General features: G+C 38.1%; 1 protein-coding gene across 3 annotated transcripts in view; it reads left to right on the top strand.

The window, feature by feature from the left end:
* ATP8B4 (ATPase phospholipid transporting 8B4 (putative)) overlaps positions 1 to 19,298 on the top strand; it is a 247,568-nt gene that overhangs the window by 166,970 nt on the left and 61,300 nt on the right. For all 3 annotated transcript variants that reach the window (XM_090270585.1, XM_090270584.1, XM_090270583.1), the window contains 6 exons: positions 2,782 to 2,946; positions 3,936 to 4,047; positions 6,345 to 6,450; positions 14,213 to 14,360; positions 17,562 to 17,745; positions 18,261 to 18,484. In XM_090270585.1, the coding sequence (XP_090126711.1) occupies positions 2,782 to 2,946; positions 3,936 to 4,047; positions 6,345 to 6,450; positions 14,213 to 14,360; positions 17,562 to 17,745; positions 18,261 to 18,484 (939 nt within the window). The remainder of the gene's footprint in view (positions 1 to 2,781; positions 2,947 to 3,935; positions 4,048 to 6,344; positions 6,451 to 14,212; positions 14,361 to 17,561; positions 17,746 to 18,260; positions 18,485 to 19,298) is intronic.

The following is a 19,298-nucleotide window of genomic DNA, read 5'->3' as shown; positions in this document are numbered from 1 at the left end:
AAGGGTTAGGGGAAAATGGTCTCTGTAGCCAATTTTCTCTTCCAGTGGTCCTTTTATTCAGAACATAAATCATGGTGAGTCAAGTATGTTCCCTAGGTGAAGTTAACGATTGCATATGTTCCTTAACTATGCATAATTTCTTTCCAAAAGCTTTCTGTAGGGAGCAGGAGTAATCGTTGGCAAACTTTCTTTTTTCTTTTTTTTTTGAAAAAGATTAAGAGTCTATGAATTAATATGAGCATTACCTGATTTAAACCTGAGATTCATTTGTCTCTCTGGTCTTGCTTGAGGATATGTTTAACCCAATATGAACTTTAAGGGCAACTGGCCACAACTCTCATTTCCTCATTGGTTTCTCTGCTTTAAAAAAAATTATTGAGGATTTGTGTTCTTTGTCAAGCCCTATGTTTAATACAAAACATTCCCTGACTCTTTAAAAAACAAACAAACAAACAAATAAAATTTTTAAAACTCTGCCTGACTTGAAGTATAAAGAATGATGGTTTAATAATATTGGGTACAAACATAACTATTGTTTTTCTCTTTCCAATAGAGCATTCTTGATTTTCTTTTAATCTCTTCCAGAAGGCCGACATGGTCTCTTTAATTTTTTTTATGAAAAGAACGTTGTAATCATAAGTATCTGACTTTTACCATTGCTCAAACACCAAGGTCCTGAATTTCCATACGTTCTCCTTTCACACAAAAAGAAGGAAGCCAAATTTGGTCTTTTTACATTTCTGTGCAAAACAATTTTTTTTCAGGTAATATCAATTTGACTTGCTCTATGCTTCATTCACTTCGTTCATTTTGGCTTTCAGATTCTGAGGTTTTAAATTTATATTTAATTATTGATTTTGGATTGTTTAATGATAGGAAACAACCTTGCTCAAATGCTCATTTAGGATCCAACTTGTGTTTCATGTACTAATTAAATAACTTAAATCATCTGTCCCCCTTTGTACTGTCTTCTTAGAGTTGATTCATTATTGTGCAGAACAGAGAGGAAAGCATTTTAATGCCCAGTGAAGTTGTTTATGCGACTTAAGATGACAAAAGAGTGTTAGACCACAGTGACTCCATTTTCAGATCAGTAGGGGACCCAGGGGTGGTCCTGGAAGGCAGAGATTGTAAATATAATTGCAGTATCCAAAGTGCAACTAACTGCCTACAAGATAAATTCCGACAGTTTTTCCTCATGATCTTGCTGGGCTAAAGCACATCATTGTAGTTTGCACTGACTTTGCTCTCCATAACCTAATTAGGCTGTGTCACGGTTTAACTTGTGCGTGCTCACAAATCTATCTGTGTTCCATAAGCCAAAGCACACAGAGAAGATACGCTCAATGGCAGTGCCCAAAGGCATAGAAATGGCTATTAAAATGCTTACAGTGTGCAGGCCCATAAAATGATCACAGGAGGCCTCAGCAAAGTGGGAGGTTTTTAGCATTTCCCCAAAGCAGTCTACATATGTTTCTAGCTATCAATCTTGGCTGTGTGAGATTTAGCCACTACCAGTCTCCTACTTTTATTTTTTATTTTTTACTATTAGAAAGATAAAGCACCAGAAGTATCATTTAAGAGTGTCAATTTACTGAGATACAAAAGGAAAACCATAATTCTCCAATTAACTTGACCTATTATTAAATACTAATTTCATAGGAAACAGTTTATAAAAAAAATAACTTAAAAAAACTAACCTGAACCGATGGTGTCTTTAAAGTTTCAAACCATTTTTATTATTAAAGTGAAATTCTCATATAGAATTTAAAAAAGTCTTTACCAAAGGATATGTTATTGATTTTAGAGAGAGAGGAAGGGAGAGAGAGAGATAAACATCGATGTGAGAAGGAAACATTGAGTGGTTGCTTCCTATAAGTGCCCTAACTGGGAATCAAATCTGCAACCTAAGTATGTGCCCTGCCCAGGAATCAAACCTGAGACCTTTTGGTGTATGAGATGACATGCCAACCAACTGAGCCACCTGGCCAGGGTTGGCTTTTTTTTTTTTTTTTTAATTACAGGAGATCTAGAATGAAAAGTCAGCTTCCACTTCCAGTCTTACTTTCCAAAAGCAAACATTTATATTGACTTTCTGTTTTTCTCTCCCCTTTTCCCTTAAAGGTTATTATTATAACAAAACATTAATTAACAGGCTTAAGCTTCTGTTACTTGATTAATATCTACTTATTCACCTATTATTGACTTTTAACCTTTTATTATGGAAATTTTTAAGCATAAAGCAAAAATAGGACTAAGTTCTTTTTAGACATAGCTATATTATTAGGGGGAATGTGATAAGACTTTGGTGAGAGCTTCCACCTTTGATTCAAGAGCTATAGCTCCTCTGAGGGCCCTTGTCTTTCCACTGGAAGCTGAAACAGGGCCATGAAACAGGCTAGGTTCCTCTCATTACCAGGACTTCCTTCAGGCAGAGGACAGGTTGAAAACCAATAGGTATGTTGCTTCAAATGGATATCTGAATTCATGGGCACCATTAATCACCTCTCAACAAGGAAATTTCAGCAGGCGTTTTAGTTGTCTTTTTAGGGGGAGGGCTAGCTCCCCTGAATGTTCTTAGACCAGTACAAATAAAATTAAAAAATGCAAACATTATCTCTCATTGCCAAGGGGGCTAAAAACTTGAAGGTCAGGATAACCAAGTTGTGTTCTTGGGACAAAGTGAATTTGAGTGCAAAACTCCTTACCCATTATTGGTGTTCATGCTATGATGATTGTTTTGGGATCATTCCTAAACTAAATCAATGTGTGCTCTGGCAGGAATTTGCAGGGGAAGGTCTTCGAACCTTGGCCATTGCATACAGAAATCTGGATGACAAGTACTTTAAAGAGTGGCGTAAGATGCTTGAAGATGCAAACAGTACCACAAATGAGAGGGATGAACGGATAGCTGGGCTGTATGAAGAAATCGAAAAGGATTTGATGGTATGAGTTTAGAAGCATGATGGTTTGTGTTTATAAAGGGGATAGTATATGTTTAGAGAACTAGCATAGGAATAATCCATTGGCTAAATCATCTTGCACACAGCAGATGTTACTCTTTCAAACATTGAATCACACTTTATATGCTGGCTTTGAGTTTTCCATGTGTGGCCCTGGAAAACCTAGAGGATTATTTCTATTAAATGTAGTTTATGTAATTGGAAGTCACCCAAGAGCAGAAGATTGCAAACTCTCTATTCTTTGTCATCCTTTAATATGTTCTTGGTGTTATTTTTTTCTCTCCCTGCTTGATGTCCCACCTTTTTAGAGCAGGGAAACTTGCCATGAAGAGTGGGGCTACAGCTCTAAACCATCTTAGACCCATGAGATTGTGATGACATCTGTGCTGCCCAGAGTATGAGAATATAATCTATTCAAGAAACCACTCTTCCCTGAAGCCCCAGTAGACAGGATGCTTAGTTATGGTGCAATACTAGGAAGCATGCCTTGTTCATTTTTGGTTAAGGTACTAGGGAGCACGCCTTGTTCATCTCTGAAATATTGCAGAAGAACCTTCATTTTTCAGTTTATAGCATCTGCTGATTTGTTAATTTTGGAAAATGGTTTTACATTTTTGTGAACTTGGCTGTGAGATGAGGGCTCTCGTTTGGATCCTTCCATGTTGATATAAGTGGGAAAGCAGCTGGGGAGTTAAGTCCTTAGAAGCCCAAATGGCTTCTGATTATTTACGCTAACTCCGGGATCTCTGCCATTAATTGGTGTTCCTATCAGCTGGCTTGATTTGAGAAACTCCTCTTGAGTCTGTTCCAACCCACCTCTGCACAAAATAGGGTGCTTGCTATATCCATGCATTGTAATTTCCACCCTCAGTTCATGTTCCTTGACCTCTGAACTCCATGACTGAAAGCTGTAGATGTTATAAATGTTGTTTGCGTGCAATAATATAAGATATTCTCTATTTTTCAATGAAGCTTCTAGGTGCCACTGCTGTGGAAGATAAGTTACAAGAGGGTGTTATTGAAACGGTTACAAGTTTATCGCTAGCCAATATTAAGATCTGGGTCCTAACAGGAGACAAACAAGGTAATTTGAAAATGGATAATGATGTTTTGAACAGAGGGTGATGATTTACATGATAAAAATGTAACTAATTAAAAGTTTGAATTAGACAGATGTTTGCCCAGTCCTCCATATAGGAAAGAGTTGAAATACAGAAAGGATGCTACTTGGCCATAAAAAAGAAGAAAATTTTACCCTTTGTGACAGCATGGGTGGACCTGGAGAGCATATGCTAAGTGAAGTAAGCCAGTCAGAGGAAGACAGATACCATATGATTTCACCCAAATGTGGAATCTAATGAACAAACTAAAATAAGCGAAACAGAGACAGACTCATAGATAGAGAGCAGGGTGACAGCTTTGGGGGGGGGGTAGGGGTGGGTAGGGGGTGGAGGGATTGAGCAAAAGGGAAAAAGGTCTCATGGACATGACAACAGTGTGGTGGTTTTGTGGGGCTAGGGCAGCGTATAAGGTGGATACATAGCAATGGAAAAAATACAATAAAAATAAATATAAAATAATACTATTTAAAAACAAAAACAAATTAAGAAAATATCTTCTATAGTATACTCTGGGGTCTGTTGAATTTCAACTCAACCCACTTCTTTTTTTTTTTTTAATTAAAAAATTTTACTCTTCAACAGACAACATTTAGAAAATAAAAAGGTATCATATACCTTAAACTTACACAATTTTATGTGCCAATTATATCTCAAAAAAGTTGGGAGAAAAAGGAAATACAAAATTTGGAAAACAGATTTAAAAAATGAAAAGGCAAACTATAGACTTGGAGAAAATATTTTTAATACACGATGAATACAAAATACTTGTTTAGGGAATATAAAGAACTCTTGCAAATCAATAATAAAAAGAAATAACCCACCCTGGTCAACTCACTTCTTAAATATAACAGTTAAATCTATAGGTAACAATGGAGTTAAAAATGTTTATTGGTTTATATGAACACTGCCTCCAATCAGGACAGACGCTGGCATAATACTAAAGCAGGACATTGGAGACCTTAGGACAACTCCTTTAGTTTCTTGATACTATGTGGGGAGATTTGGGGATCCTAGAGGAGGGATCAGGGTAGTGCGCAGGCTTTGGGAAGGCTCAGGGAAGTAATCATTTATCAACTGGAATGGAAATATTTTGGTATTTTAACAACCACCACAGCTGTACTAGTGCAACTTGGCTGAATTCCAGGTCTTCCCATGCAGTGGTACAATGAGAGCTGACCCACTTTCAGGCATGACAAAGTGCCAAGTCCATCAGAGAAAGAGTCATTATGTTCATAATACTGTGTTTCCTATGATAGAAAAGGGGATCAATGAATCCTGGATCTATTGCTAGCAGTAACAGTTAAAACAAAAATGATTTCATGCTTGGCCCTCAGTAACCCAGAAATATTCAGTGAACTGGTGAACACATGTTTTTCAGGTCTATCTACCTGTTATATATTTTTTGAATACTGGAGGATTTTCAGCAATGATAAATCAGTTCTCTATATGTTCACCCAAATCACTGATTACAAAAAATAAACAATAGAAATTTGAGCTCTGTGGTGTGTTACTACGGACTTCCTGGAGTTTGATGTTGATCAGTTATGAATAGCCACAAGGTTACTATTATTTAGCCTTAATTTCTGTGGTTTATACAAAGGATATGCTGAGATTTTATCAGTAGCCTTCCTTGACTTAGGACAGACAAATCTAATGACTCCATAGAATTAGGTAGAGTCTAAGAACTCAGTAGAATAGAATCATATGACTATTGAAAACTGAAGGGTTACCTAACTATCCTAGGCTCTATTTCTATAAAATTAGCAAAAGGAATGCCCAATATCATGTGATTTTCCAGTTATCTAGTAGCCACAGTCCATTCACTTAATGGGAAAAATGACAGTTTTGCATATGGGAGAACTATAAAAATTTCATCAGAGAATTTTTGCTGCTCAACTGAACATTTTGTGAGCTGTTTTTCAATTTGCCTACCATATCAGCGTTGAAAAATGGCAAAGTTTAGTATTTTAGTTCTCCAAAGGCAGTATTTGTGACCTTTGCTAAAAAATAGATGAGAAAACCGAGGACTCATAGATGTTGCTACTGATCCATGGATTTAGCAATTGATAAATTTGATCACAAGAATCAAGGTTTTGAATTTCCCTCTGCGTCTCTTGCATTTTGTCACCCATTATGCTCTCCCTGATATCAAGGGAGACTGTAAGGTACAATGAAATAGAGCAATGGCTTCAAAACTTCTTTACAATAGGTAGTTATATTATCAAGTATTCTAGCTGAAGTAGGCTTTGTTTTGTATCAGAAACTGCCATCAACATTGGCTATGCCTGCAACATGCTGACGGATGACATGAATGAAGTCTTCATTATAGCAGGCAACTCAGCAGTGGAAGTCAGAGAAGAACTCAGGTAAGTGTTAAAGAGATGAGGAAAAGGAGAGAGGAAAGAAGGGAGAGAGGCAAATGAAGATCAGATGGCTGAGAAAGTAGAAAGACACTCTAAAATTTCCTATGGTCTTCATTTAGTGTAGACTCCTTTTGCATGTTTTCTAAAATTCTATTCATTTTGGTGACAAACTATGACAAGTTTGACATCAGTGGTGAATTAATGTCTTCAGGCCTCCAACATTTCCCAAGTAGTTTAAAAAAATCATTTATATTGTTAGCCTTTAAAATTATGCGTTGGTGAGTAATCTGTTAACTCTTACATGATAATGAGTGATCAGTGTTACTGAGGGCACTTGTTAAAATGCCAAATCTCTAACTTCATCCTGACCTAAAAATTAAAAAATTAAGAATTATAATGGGGTATACATATATAGAAATATTCATTGCTGCATCAATTATGATAATGGATATTAGAAATTGCTCAAATACCCAGTCACAGTAATTTTTTAAAATTACTATGCTATATACATGCAATGGAATACTATTCAGTCATTAAAAGTGATTTTGTATTTATCCATGATATATTTAAATGAAAGAGGAGATTATAAAACATTGTGCAGAGTATGATCCCTTTTATTAAATAATATGTATATATGTGGCCCTGGCTGGTGTGGCTCAGTGGATTGAGTGCCAGCTTGTGAACCAAAGGTCACTGATTTGATTCCCAGTCAGGGCACATGCCTGGGTTGTGGGCCAGGTCTCCAGTTGTAGGCGTGCAAGAGGCAACAGATCGTTGTAGCTCTCACACATCCATGTTTCTCTTTCACTCTTGCTTCCTCCGTTTTCTCTCTCTAAAAATAAATAAATAAAATCTTTTAAAAAGTATGTATGTGTATGTGTGTATGTACAGGGGTGGACAAAAGTAGGTTTACATTGTGAGTATGAAAAAGTTTACTCTTATTATTTATTGCTTATTATATTATTTTCCATGCAAACAACTGTAAGCTTACTTTTGCTCTCCCCTGTATATGAAGATATACTATATACCTATATCCATGTCTGAATACCTACCTGTCCATCAAGCCCTGGAGGACTTATACAAAACTGTTTTCCCTGAGTGATAGAATTATAGACCATGGTTGTTTTCTTCTTTATGGCTCTTTGTATTATCTGAAGTTATAATAGTATTTATATGATACATTTACAATTAGGAAAAAAAAATCTACATTTTTTTAATGAAAAGAAAATGATATAGAGACGGAAAAAATAAACAATTTCTACCTAGACTAGTTTCAGGACCCTTGAGGCCACCTTGCTTAACTGACTGGAAAATAATGTTTATTTCAACCCAGACTTGGATGTCACCCCATTTTTAGAGTCTAAGACAGAGAGACAGTGAATGATAGAAAATTCTACATAAGTGAAGTCAATCCATTCATAATATTAATTTGCTTAATATTAGGATTAGGGGGGAAAGAACATCTAAGAAAAGTTATTGCTAGTAATCTTGATAAGTAATCTTGATTACTTATATGAAAGTCTATAGATTAGGGGATGAAATATTGAAATAATACATTTATACAATTGCCTTTTCTTATTTTATGTTTTTGAGTTCAGTGAGAGTTCATGCAAAACCAAACAAACAAAAAAAGTATATCAAAAGAACAGGATCTAAGTGATAGTAGCTATTGGGAAGAAATGACCTCAGTGCTTACATTGAGACCTGTCAAATATGTTTTGATTATTTCATAAACATGGATATGTAATTTTCATGAATATCATGCATAAGGCTTATTTCAAATTTAGTGTCATGAAAACATTTTAGACACTTTGAGTCCTGTGTTAATTTTGCTGCCATAGCTGCTTTAGTATTGAAGGCATGCCCAGAAATCTACAATTAAATTCTGCCATATTTTTTCAGAAGATTACTGAATTGATTACATTTCACCAATACATATGTGTTCTGCCCAAAAGAAAACAGACTGACAATGTAATTTTGCTTGGGCTGACAGGCAAACTTACTCATTGCATGTTTCATTTTTGTGTCATTGATCACATGCTTTACTGTTAGAAAGTTCATGTCTTAGAACTAATTAAACCATGAAGTGACTCCACTGCTTCTGAGAAGTATACCGGTGACAGACCTAGAATATATTTCCTACTTAATCAACAAAATACGAATTGTATTTTTTAAACAGCTACTTGGTGGAAAGTTATTTGTTTGAATGAGCAGGGTTCACAAATGCAAATGGCTCCAGGACCAGGAAGAAAACATTAATTGTGTAATCTGGGCTATAGATAAGATATTAGGGAACAGTGGAGACTTAAGTAAGGGAAATATCATCTTGTCCACGAACTTATACAGAATTTTTTTAACACTACGCAGGCCAAACAAAATGCATCTTGTTCCTAATTCCCAACTGCTAATCATCCAGACAAAATATTCTAGTAAATTAAGTTTTTATCAAAAATAGTAAAACTTTTGAGCTTTAAGTAATCTCCTGTGGGGAACCACTCCTCGTGGTTTAGGGAATTGTAGCCCCAGCCTGAGCATGATCTGCCACCGGCACTCTGGCTGTGCTTGTCTTTAAGTCTTAACATAAGACTGTGTGTGGAACATAACCGAAGACCACTCAGAAGGTTTCCATGGGAATTGGATTTAAAGAATGCTTATTAGAACTTGCTCTACGTTCCTTATCTTTAATGTAACATAAACAATCTCTAGCAAGGAATGTATGAAACCTTGCACCTAATGCCAGTATGGCATCAAAATGTGTGATAGACCTTGACACAGACTGGTCACTGTGCCCCTTGTATTGACTGGTACATTTAATCTGTTATTGTCAACTGTAATCCAAACATCTAAAAGCTATTGATGATTCATGAATTTTGACCTTGTATCTCTCATGAGGGGAGGTCTAATCACAGTTCTCCCCTAGAGAGGCAGCTACCTTCCTTCCCCCAGACATAATAAAGTGTCCTGGGTAAATTTGTTCCGCCGTGGTCATGAAACCTCTGCTGGACAGAATAGTTTCCAACTGAGCCTAGGGTGTTGGAGGCACCTCCGCCTCAATCTCGGAAATCTTCTAGTGGGCACTCATACAGCTGCCCAAGTTTTCATAGCTGGTGCCAACCTGTCTGATTGGTCGTACCATTCCTCCAGTTTCTAATAAAGATACCAGTTTCTAAAATGGTTCAGAGGTTTAATGTCTTCAAGTCACACAGGCAGTAAGGGATGAAACTAGGGCTTAAAATAAAATTTTCATGTACTTCCTCCCTTTACTGTGGGCAGGGTAGTACTGTCCTGTAACTGCTTTTCTGTCACTGTGTCTTTGTCCCAACCTAGAGTCAGCCTGTGACAGAATTCTATGGGTAAACCTATTTGGTGTAGTAGATCAAGAACTAGGAATTTGAAGACTTGGGTTCTAACCTGGGACTGTAACTGACTTATCAAGTAGCTGGATGTCAGAAGCAGGCATCAGGCCTGAAACCAGGCCTCCAGGTTCTAAGCCCAATGCTCTTACATCAAAGTCAAGATTGTCTTCTTTTAAGCATGATATCATGATTTGAATCTATTTCCCAAGAAGCCCTTTTTATTTTTTAATATGATTTATTGATTATGCTGTTACAGTTGTCCCAATTTCTTTTCCCTTTGTTCCCCTCCACCCAGTGACTCCCCTCCCTTCAGTTGTTCCTCCGCATTAGTCCCTGCCCATTGGTTGTGCATATAGTTCTTTTCAACATCTTCCTGTCTACTACACTCTCTCCTACTATGCTTCTTAATTCCTGTACCATGTCCCTCCCTTTCCCCACTTTCCCCTCCCGACTGACCTCCCCCCACAATGTTCCCCATATCTATAATTTTTTTCTCACTCTCGTTGCCTACTTAGTTTGCCTTTGTTTCAGTTCCCTAGCTTCTGTTGCTGGTTGTGATACAGTTTTCATTTTAATGTTCATAATTTTGGTCCTCTTTCTCCTAAATTAGTCCCTTTAATATTTCATGTAACAGTGGTTTGGATCTGATGAACTCCTTCAGTTTTACTTTGTCCTGGAAGCACTTTCTCTGCCCTTCTATTCTGAATGACAGCTTTGCTGGAAAAAGTAATCGTGGTTATAGGTTTTTGCTTTTCATTACTTTGAATATTTCTTTTCAGTCTCTTCTTGCCTGCAGAGTTTCTTTTGAGAAATCAGCTGACAGTCTTATTGGGACACCTTTGTATGTAATTCTCTTCTCTCTTGCTGCTTTTAAGATTCTCTCTTTAGCCTTAATTTTTGACATTTTGATTTTAATGTGTCTTGGTGTGGTTCTCCGTGGGTCCAGTTTTTTTGGAACCCCCTGTACTTCCTGGACCTGTAAGTCTATTTCCTTCCCCAAGTTAGGGAAGTTCGGCTTCATTATTTTTTCACATAATTTTTTCATTTCTAGTTCTTCTTCACCTCTGGCAACCCTATGATTTGGATGTTGGCCTGCTTATAGCTGTCCCATAGGTTTCTGAGCCTCTCCTCATTTTCCTCACCTTTTGTTTCCTCTTTCTGCACTGGTTGACTGTTCCTTTTCTATGTGCTGATTTGTTGATTTGATCCCTGGTTTTCTTTCCCTCACCACTAGTTTCATATGTGATTTTGTTCATTTCAGCAGGACTGGCCTTCCTTCCTTCCCTGTCTTGTTTAAGATCTGCTGTTAGGTCTGTAAGCATTTTTATAACCAAAGCTCTGAACTGTGCCTCAGAAAGACTTCCTGTCTGCTGCTTCGTTAGATTAGATATTTGCTGTCTGGTCAGGTGCGTCACTGGGATCTCTGTTGTGATCAGTGCCATCCTGACAGTTTTGTGTTTACCTTTGCTTCCTGGGTGGGGCTGTCACACCTCCTAAGCTATAGGGGGTGGAGCCCTGTGCACTCGTCACTTCCGGGTAACCCTTCTCACCACGCTGTGGCATTTGTGTGGGGGTGGGGGGTCCAAGATGGATTCCTGCTGTTCACTCTCCGCTGAGAGACCGAGAGCCTCCTCCTTCGTCCCCACCCACTCTGGGTCTCACAGTCCAAGGTAATGGGGGTCTGCCCTCCCTGGCATAGGAATTGCAAGCTGACAGGTCTGATCTGCAGCTGGGGGTTCTTCCCAGGTGCTTCTCGCCTCCCCTTAAATATGGGTGTCTGTGCTTACCGCCATCACACCACCATTGCCGCTGCTGCCGCCACCGCCAGCACAGCTTGACCTCTCTGCCCCGGCTTCGCCCCTGCTACCCATTCAGATGAGCACCACTTCTTTATAACGTCATACCTTGGACTTTCATTTATTTTCTGAACCTTCTGGCTATTTCTGGTTTTATGGTAGTTGTATTTCTTCTTAGTTGTGGAGCGAGATGGAATGTATCAGTCTAGACCTCCATCTTGGCTGGAAGTCTCCTGTGTCCCCAAGAAGTCCTTTTAATGTTTGAATATAGAGTGCCTTAAGAGGACTGACAAAAGGACTCTTTTCTCCACCATCTCTTTTCTTTATAAATTGCATGCAGTCCAATGTGGACCTAACTGGGCTTTTCAGTGTTTGTGGTGGCACGGGGCTGTGAATGCCACAGTTGCTTCAACCATTAATGCATTTCTGCATGCCAAACATTGTAATAGACTGCCCTTCATTACAAAGCTTGGAAAAAACAGGCACTCTTTTGTTTTAGCGTGTGTTATTTGTATTCTGTGGTTAAGCATTGTGTGTTATGCCTACAAAAATGTATAGTTCATAGTGATTGAAGGGAGTTATGTATAGCTTTTGCCTTTCTAATAAATTGCTTTTTTCGAGAACCAGCTGGTACTTGAAGAGCTAAGTTCCAGGAAGAAAAAGAAATGACAGCTATAGAGCACTGGCAAAGGTTTGAAAATATAGGATCTGGTGAGGAGGGTGGCCTGTGTGGAGGGAGAGCACAGAGCACAGAGACAGAGTTAGAAAAAACTCTCCCCTGTCTGCCTGGAATGGGTTCATGTGAGATGTTAAGAAGACAGTTTGGGGGGTGGGAGGGGGAATCCTAAGTAAATAAAATTTCAGCCAATACTTTTATGAACTTCACCCTTCTTTGGAATGTTTTCATTCTCCGTGGGGAAAACAGAGATTGAGTCATTTATACAATGAGTGGGAACTTTACGAAAAAGGAAACCTCAGAAGACATTTGCCCTTTGGTGCTTTCTTAGGACCCAATTTATGAGCTCTGCAACACTGTCAGAGAAATGTTCATTTCCGAGGAATTTGTCTCTCTTGCTTTCTTCATTACATGGGACTGTAAATTTTCACGACTGTGAGGAGGATTCCCTCACATGATTATCTTCCCACTGAAAACAATCATTTGTCACATCCACTCTCTCTCCCCCTCCCGACCCTAGCTCCTTGAATTTCACACATAACACTCTGACTTTATAAACCTTTTTCTTTGATTCCCTAAATGCATGGTGTCACCCTCGGAGCCAGGGCTATGTCAGCTCTGGGCTGCTGGGTCCCTGAATGCAGGCCATGATTTGGGCCCTGAACAGCAGAAGGATATGTTGAGCCAGAAGATAAGGATTTTGTTGTTTTTTAAAACTTAGCATGTAAACAATTAGTGCAAGCAACTTCCAAAGAGAAAGTTGAAGCCTACAATGATTGTTTTTGTACAGGAAACACTCTTCTTTCAGAGGAGCTATAGCTTAGACCCATTTTATCAAACATCTTCTACAGAGAACGCACCTTTGGGAATTATTTCATTCTACTGTAAGCCAAAACATCCATTTTCTGGCCTGTCTCTCACTCCGCATTTTCTCCTGGGCACCCATCTTGTATGTGTGGACCATGGCCTGAAGTGTTGGTGGCTGGCTTTGACTCTCACCCTCAGGGTGTGTGGGCAGGGTAGCTCCCTGATGGTGGCTGAGAGTTCTGTGGTCTGCCAGCTTGCCCTGTGCTGCCTCATGTCATCCAAGGGTCCGCGGAGAGGAAACTTTCCTTTGTTTCAAAGCATCATTTTTCTATTTTGAAGAGAAAAGTAAAGTGCCATTTTTAAGGATCTTGAGTCACCATACATTCTTCTTCTCAAATAGCAGAGAGGAAGGAGTTGTGGGCAGGATTGTTCTACTGCTGGTCAGAGTTAGGATCTTAAAGGGAGTTTCCATTTGGAATAACCTGCTACATTTTAGTAGTCTCTTTTTCAGGAAACTTATTCCGATGTTTGAACTGATGAGCACAATTTTCACTTAAAATAGTCCCTTATATTATAAGGACTATGCCAATTTTTAAATGCTAGCATTTTTTTGTTGTCAAATTTATTGTTCTTCTTAGAAGCCTGCTGTTATAAAATGGATCATATTACATTGTTCTGCAAATTTATTAATTTATTTATTACGTAGATGCCCCAGAATTCCTAGAAGATAGCCTGAATTTCATCGAGTCTTTCCTTTCATTAGTTAACAATATACATGCCAGATCAGTGATTCTTAAGCCTTTGAAACTCAGACAACCTTATATACCAAATTTATCAAGAGCCCCTAGTTCAAGGTCAGATCAAGATGGTAATTTAGCCCTTACATAATTTAGAACGTTCAAGATGATTCTTCTTGATTATGTTTACTCTCCAACTTCCTGGAATTTGAAAATTTGCTATTGTATCTCTGTCACAAAGAATTATCAAGCCTGCTTACCGAAACTGAATTTTGTGCCACAGTCTGTCAAAATAACGACGAGATGAATTTACCTCTAGGCCAGTCTCTTGTTAGAGTTAAAAGGTATGCTCTGTATACTTTGTTGTGATTTGCTCCCCTGCTTGCCTTTAAGGAAAGCAAAGGAAAATATGTTTGGACAAAACAGAAGTTCTTCCAATGGCCATGTAGTTTTTGAAAAAATGCAGCAGCAGGAGCTGGACTCCGTTGTTGAAGAAACTGTAACAGGAGATTATGCTTTAATCATAAGTGGTCACAGTTTGGTGAGTTCACTTAAGGCTTTTGTTCTTCCTTTTTCTTCACCCCAATAATTGTCTCCTCTGTGCTGTCGTAATGAGATCTCCTTTTGTGTTTTCCAAACAAATGACACTACTGAAAACAAGGCATACACAATCATGTCCTGTTTGTGAGGGGAAAGGACACCTACATATTTCGTACATTACTGCTTGAACTTCCACAGTGAAGGGAGGATCCAAAGAAATACTGAATTCATAGAATATCAGTCTTGTCTGGACGACTACAGACCATTTAGCAGTATTGTTTAAGTGCTTTTCGAAGGGAGAGTGTCACAGTTCACTGTTATTTAATTAAAATAATGCAACTGGATGAATGTATTACACTTACTGCTCTTGCTAATGTTCGTGATTTATAGAATACAACCCGACTTCGTATAATTACAACACCAAATTATTGCCATTAGGGTACCCCTGGTGGCTTTTCTAAATAGCAGCATTTTACAGCAATGCCAAACAATTTGCTTCGATTAGGAAATCTGGTTCTTGTCATAAAAGAATAAACTTGCATTGTACTTTTAATGTAGTTCAGGTTCCAAATCTTGAACAAATATCAAAATGCTCTTCGGAGTTTCTAATTTAGAAAACAAAAGCTCTGATTACACTCCAGTAAAAAGATCCTTTATATACAAAAGAAGAGCTAATTTCATATTTTTCTTCCACTTTGATGATCATTTTTCTCTTTTGGACTTTGGAAAATAAATTCTTCTTTAAGACATTTTCTTAGAGGACAAAAGAAGTTGGATATCAATATATTGTATTTTGCCCCATGATCAGCTGTCTGTTAGCTCTTAGTGCTTAGAGCATTATCCAGCTGGATTCCAGACACAATGATGTGTTTGCCCTCTACACCATGGAAAGTTACAGAGCTCAGCTGCATGCCAAGTTCAGTTGGAAGCTTGTTCAGATGACACGAACTTCTCCCTTACACAAATGAATAGCAATTGAAAATTAGAAACCTGTCAGCTGGAGCTTGGAGCTGGTAACCTCCAAGCTGAATTGCCCAGGGAACACAATCTAGAAAGGGTCCCTAATGAGCTGCACTTTGACTTTCCTTTAGGCTCGAAGAAGCCAATGTGTGGTGGGTCAGAGTACTCAGGTGATAACATTCACTATTCTTTCTCTGTCTCTAAATATGCTGAAAAAGCTAAGTTAGATCCTCTCCCAGAACCCGTTCAGCTTCAATGCGGAAAGCTTGTGAAACCATGAAGTGTCCTTTTTCATTTAAGAAGAACTGACCATGTTTCTGATAGTATGGTCAAAAGCTTTAAAACATCATAATTCCAATTTGCTAACATCTTTTGCTTTCAGAATATACTTGGGTCCCCTTTCTTAGTCAGGGAGTCTAAGTTTTCACTTGTTGATAATAAACAAAAAGAAAAAGAAAGAAAAGGAAACCATTCTGGGCCAGTTACATGCTTTCTCTTTCAGAAAGGGCATTTATATTTGAGGATGCTAATTCACAATTTCCCCTAGAAATTATAGACCTTAATATGAGAATTATCTATCTCAGTGCTTGTTTTTTATAGTCATACACAGATCTTTCTACTTATACCACTTTCATTTATTAAACATGTCTAGGTCACAGTATTAGAGCCTGAGAATAGGATATAAATAAAACATGAATTCTGCTTTAAGAATTGCCATCTTGTAGAACTGCTAATTTCACAGTGGTATGGCAAATACTATAAAGAGGAACAAACGCAGTGCTTTGAGAACACAGAAGCAGACACATTTAGTTCCTTGCAGGAAAGTCAAGGAAGACTTCCTGGAGGAAGTCATATTTTCAGGTAGAGGAGACAGCAATGCAAAAGCTCAGAGGCAAGAAAGAACCTGTCAGATTACAGAAATAAGCAATTTGCCATGATGGAAGTAAAGAGCACACTTAAAGGTGGTGGTGAAAGACAGAATTCAAAAGGAATATGGGACCAATAGTGAGGGGCTGTGAATACCTTGTTAAAGATTCATTCAAAGATATGGTGACTTAAGGTTCACCAATTAATGTATAACAAGATGTTTTCTAGAAAAAAAAGTGGCACAGTTACTTGCAAAAGATTATGCTCTCTTTTTAAGTTATTTCTTGGCACATGTAAGGCTGTTATGTATTTGGAGAGGAGCAAGGGCTGAAATGGTTGGGAAACCCTGCTAGAGACAGCGCCTTTTCCTGCATACTACCCTTTTGTACAGGCCTCTCCTGATTTTAATCATTATATTCTTTAAGGGCTGACCTCCAGATTATCTGCTCTTCACTGGCCCATGCATTAACAACCACAACAAACACTAAATGTACAAAACAGACCCCGGCTGCTGTGGCTCAGTGGATTGAGCGTTGGCCTGCAAACCGAGTATCGCTGGTTCAATTCCCAGTCAGGGCATATGACTAGGTTGCATGTCAGGTCCCCAGCTGGTGGGCGCAAGTGAGAGGCAACCACATAGTGATGTTTCTCTCCCTCTCTCCTTTCCCCTCTCTCTAAAAATAAACAAACAAATAATTTAAAATAAATAAATATATAAATATACAAAACAACAATGTGAAGGAAACAAAAATTCCATCATGAGAGCAAACAAATCACCATCTTGACCTGGCTGCTGTGGCTCAGTGGATTGAGCATCGGCCTGTGAGCCAGCTGTCGCTGGTTCGATTCCCAGTCAGGGCACATGACTAGGTTGCATGTCAGGTCCCCAGTTGGGGGCACGAGTGAGAGACAACCACACAGTGATGTTTCTCTTCCTCTCTTTCTCCTTTCCCCTCTCTCTAAAAATAAATAAACAAGCAAACAAACAAATAAATAAATTATTTTTTAAAAAAATCACCATCTTGTAGTTCATTCTAAACTTGGTGAGGTGGTGAATAGGTTCTGTCTTTTCCTTTTCCTTATTTCAGGAGACTCTGGAATTTCTCTGGCATTGAACTGTATCTCTCTCTCCAATTTAGCATGATAATGTGTCAAGGAAGATATGGAAGGGCAGTGTGTCTTTCATTTTTATTCTAAAATTCCTTGGCACTTAGTAAGAGTTTAATACTCACGTCTTCAGTTGGTTGTTGTTGCTTGTGTGACCCTGAATTAAACTGTTCAGAAATCAGTTGAGAAATAAGAAATCTGCTTCCCAAATGATGCCTCTGATTTATTGTTTCTTGTTTTATTCTGGATTTTTTTTTTTTAATAATAGGCTCATGCCCTAGAAAGTGATGTGAAGGACGATCTCCTAGAACTTGCCTGCATGTGTAAGACTGTGGTGTGCTGCCGGGTCACGCCGCTCCAGAAGGCCCAAGTAGTGGAGCTGGTGAAGAAACACAGAAATGCTGTCACCTTGGCCATAGGCGATGGAGCCAACGATGTCAGCATGATTAAAAGTAAGAGGACATTTGCTCAGTGGGGCATGCTGTGTACCTGGAATCCTCAGGTTCAGCATTTGGCAACATGTAATGGAGATTCCATTACAACTTCATTTTTCCCAGTGGTTCTAAAATGAATTATCTGGGTCCAATGAGTTCACCATTATTAGCATCCATAAAAAAACTCCTTGTAATTAAATAATTTGTGTATTTTTAGGCTAGAAAAGGACGTTGGTGTAGAGAAACGAACACTGGTCCCACAGTCCCAGCACTTAGGTTTAGTCCCAGCTTCCCCACTTACAAATTGTAAAACCTCGTGCAAGTTCTTGGGCTTTTCTGAGCCAGCATCCTGTTTTGTAAGTCTAGGATAAATACCTGTGATAAGTGTTTCACGAGATAATATGTGTGAAAAGTATTAATGCTATAGCTGCAATGCTTATGTAAATAAATAATATCATAAAAGGAATGACAAGTTCCCCAAAGAGGTTGGGTCTTTCTTTGGGGAATAAAAGTGTTCTTTTTTTCCTTTGTAGGTGCCCACATTGGCATTGGAATCAGTGGCCAGGAGGGACTGCAGGCAGTCTTAGCCAGCGACTATTCATTTGCTCAGTTTAGATACCTCCAGAGGCTTCTCCTTGTTCATGGAAGGTGGTCCTACTTCCGAATGTGCAAATTCTTATGCTATTTCTTCTATAAGAATTTTGCATTCACACTTGTGCATTTCTGGTTTGGTTTCTTCTGTGGTTTCTCAGCCCAGGTTGGTAAAAAAAAAGTACTTCTCTTTCTTTTATAAGGTTCCCATGGATTGTAAATGACTGTTTTTCATGGCTTTTTACTAATAAATAGTGGCATTCTGGCAGTTATGTAATTAAAAGTTGACTTGAGCTTTGAACCCAAGAAGAATATATATTTAGCTGGAATTTCATTTTTTTCTCTTATTTGCATAGCAACTAATAAGTACTCTTTCCTTTAAGTTTTTATGAAAGTGTTTTTGTTTGATGATAGGTAAGGCTGTTATAGAGTTTTAATTCAGAAGTCTGAGAAACAATAACAAAAAATGTTGAGGTATCTCTATTGGGAGGATGGTCACTCACTGAACACACTGAATGTAAATACTTTATATCGGGGGAAGTAATTGATACCCTGACATCAAGGATGTTTTGACAGTAGTTCATTGGCTAAAATAAAAATTGCTATATAGATTATGTTGATTGTAATGAAGAAAACTTAGCAAATTTGTAAATTAGGATTACAGTTTTATACCCAGTCATCTTCATTTTAAAGAATATTACTTAACCCCATATCTTAGATATCAAAGTTGACCCTGGGTGTCAACTGTGAAATGTAAGGCCTATAATATTTAAATATATTTATGAATTAAAAATGACATCATTATTTTGAACAACAACAACAACAAAAGAAATGATTGTCCTTGAAAATGAAATGGTAGTCATAATTCTCATTAGGGATTTCTTCAATTGTTCTTCCTTCCTCTTTGGTTTAATCACTGGTTTCAATGATATTCAAGAAGCTGATTTTTTTTTTCAATCATATTATCCCAGAAAAAACTG

This window comes from Furipterus horrens, unplaced genomic scaffold, assembly GCF_987537825.1.
Source record: "Furipterus horrens unplaced genomic scaffold, mFurHor1.1.pri manual_scaffold_3, whole genome shotgun sequence".
Lineage (NCBI taxonomy): Eukaryota > Metazoa > Chordata > Mammalia > Chiroptera > Furipteridae > Furipterus > Furipterus horrens.
Note: the sequence above shows the minus strand (reverse complement) of the source record. Positions and strands in the feature narration are given on the sequence as shown.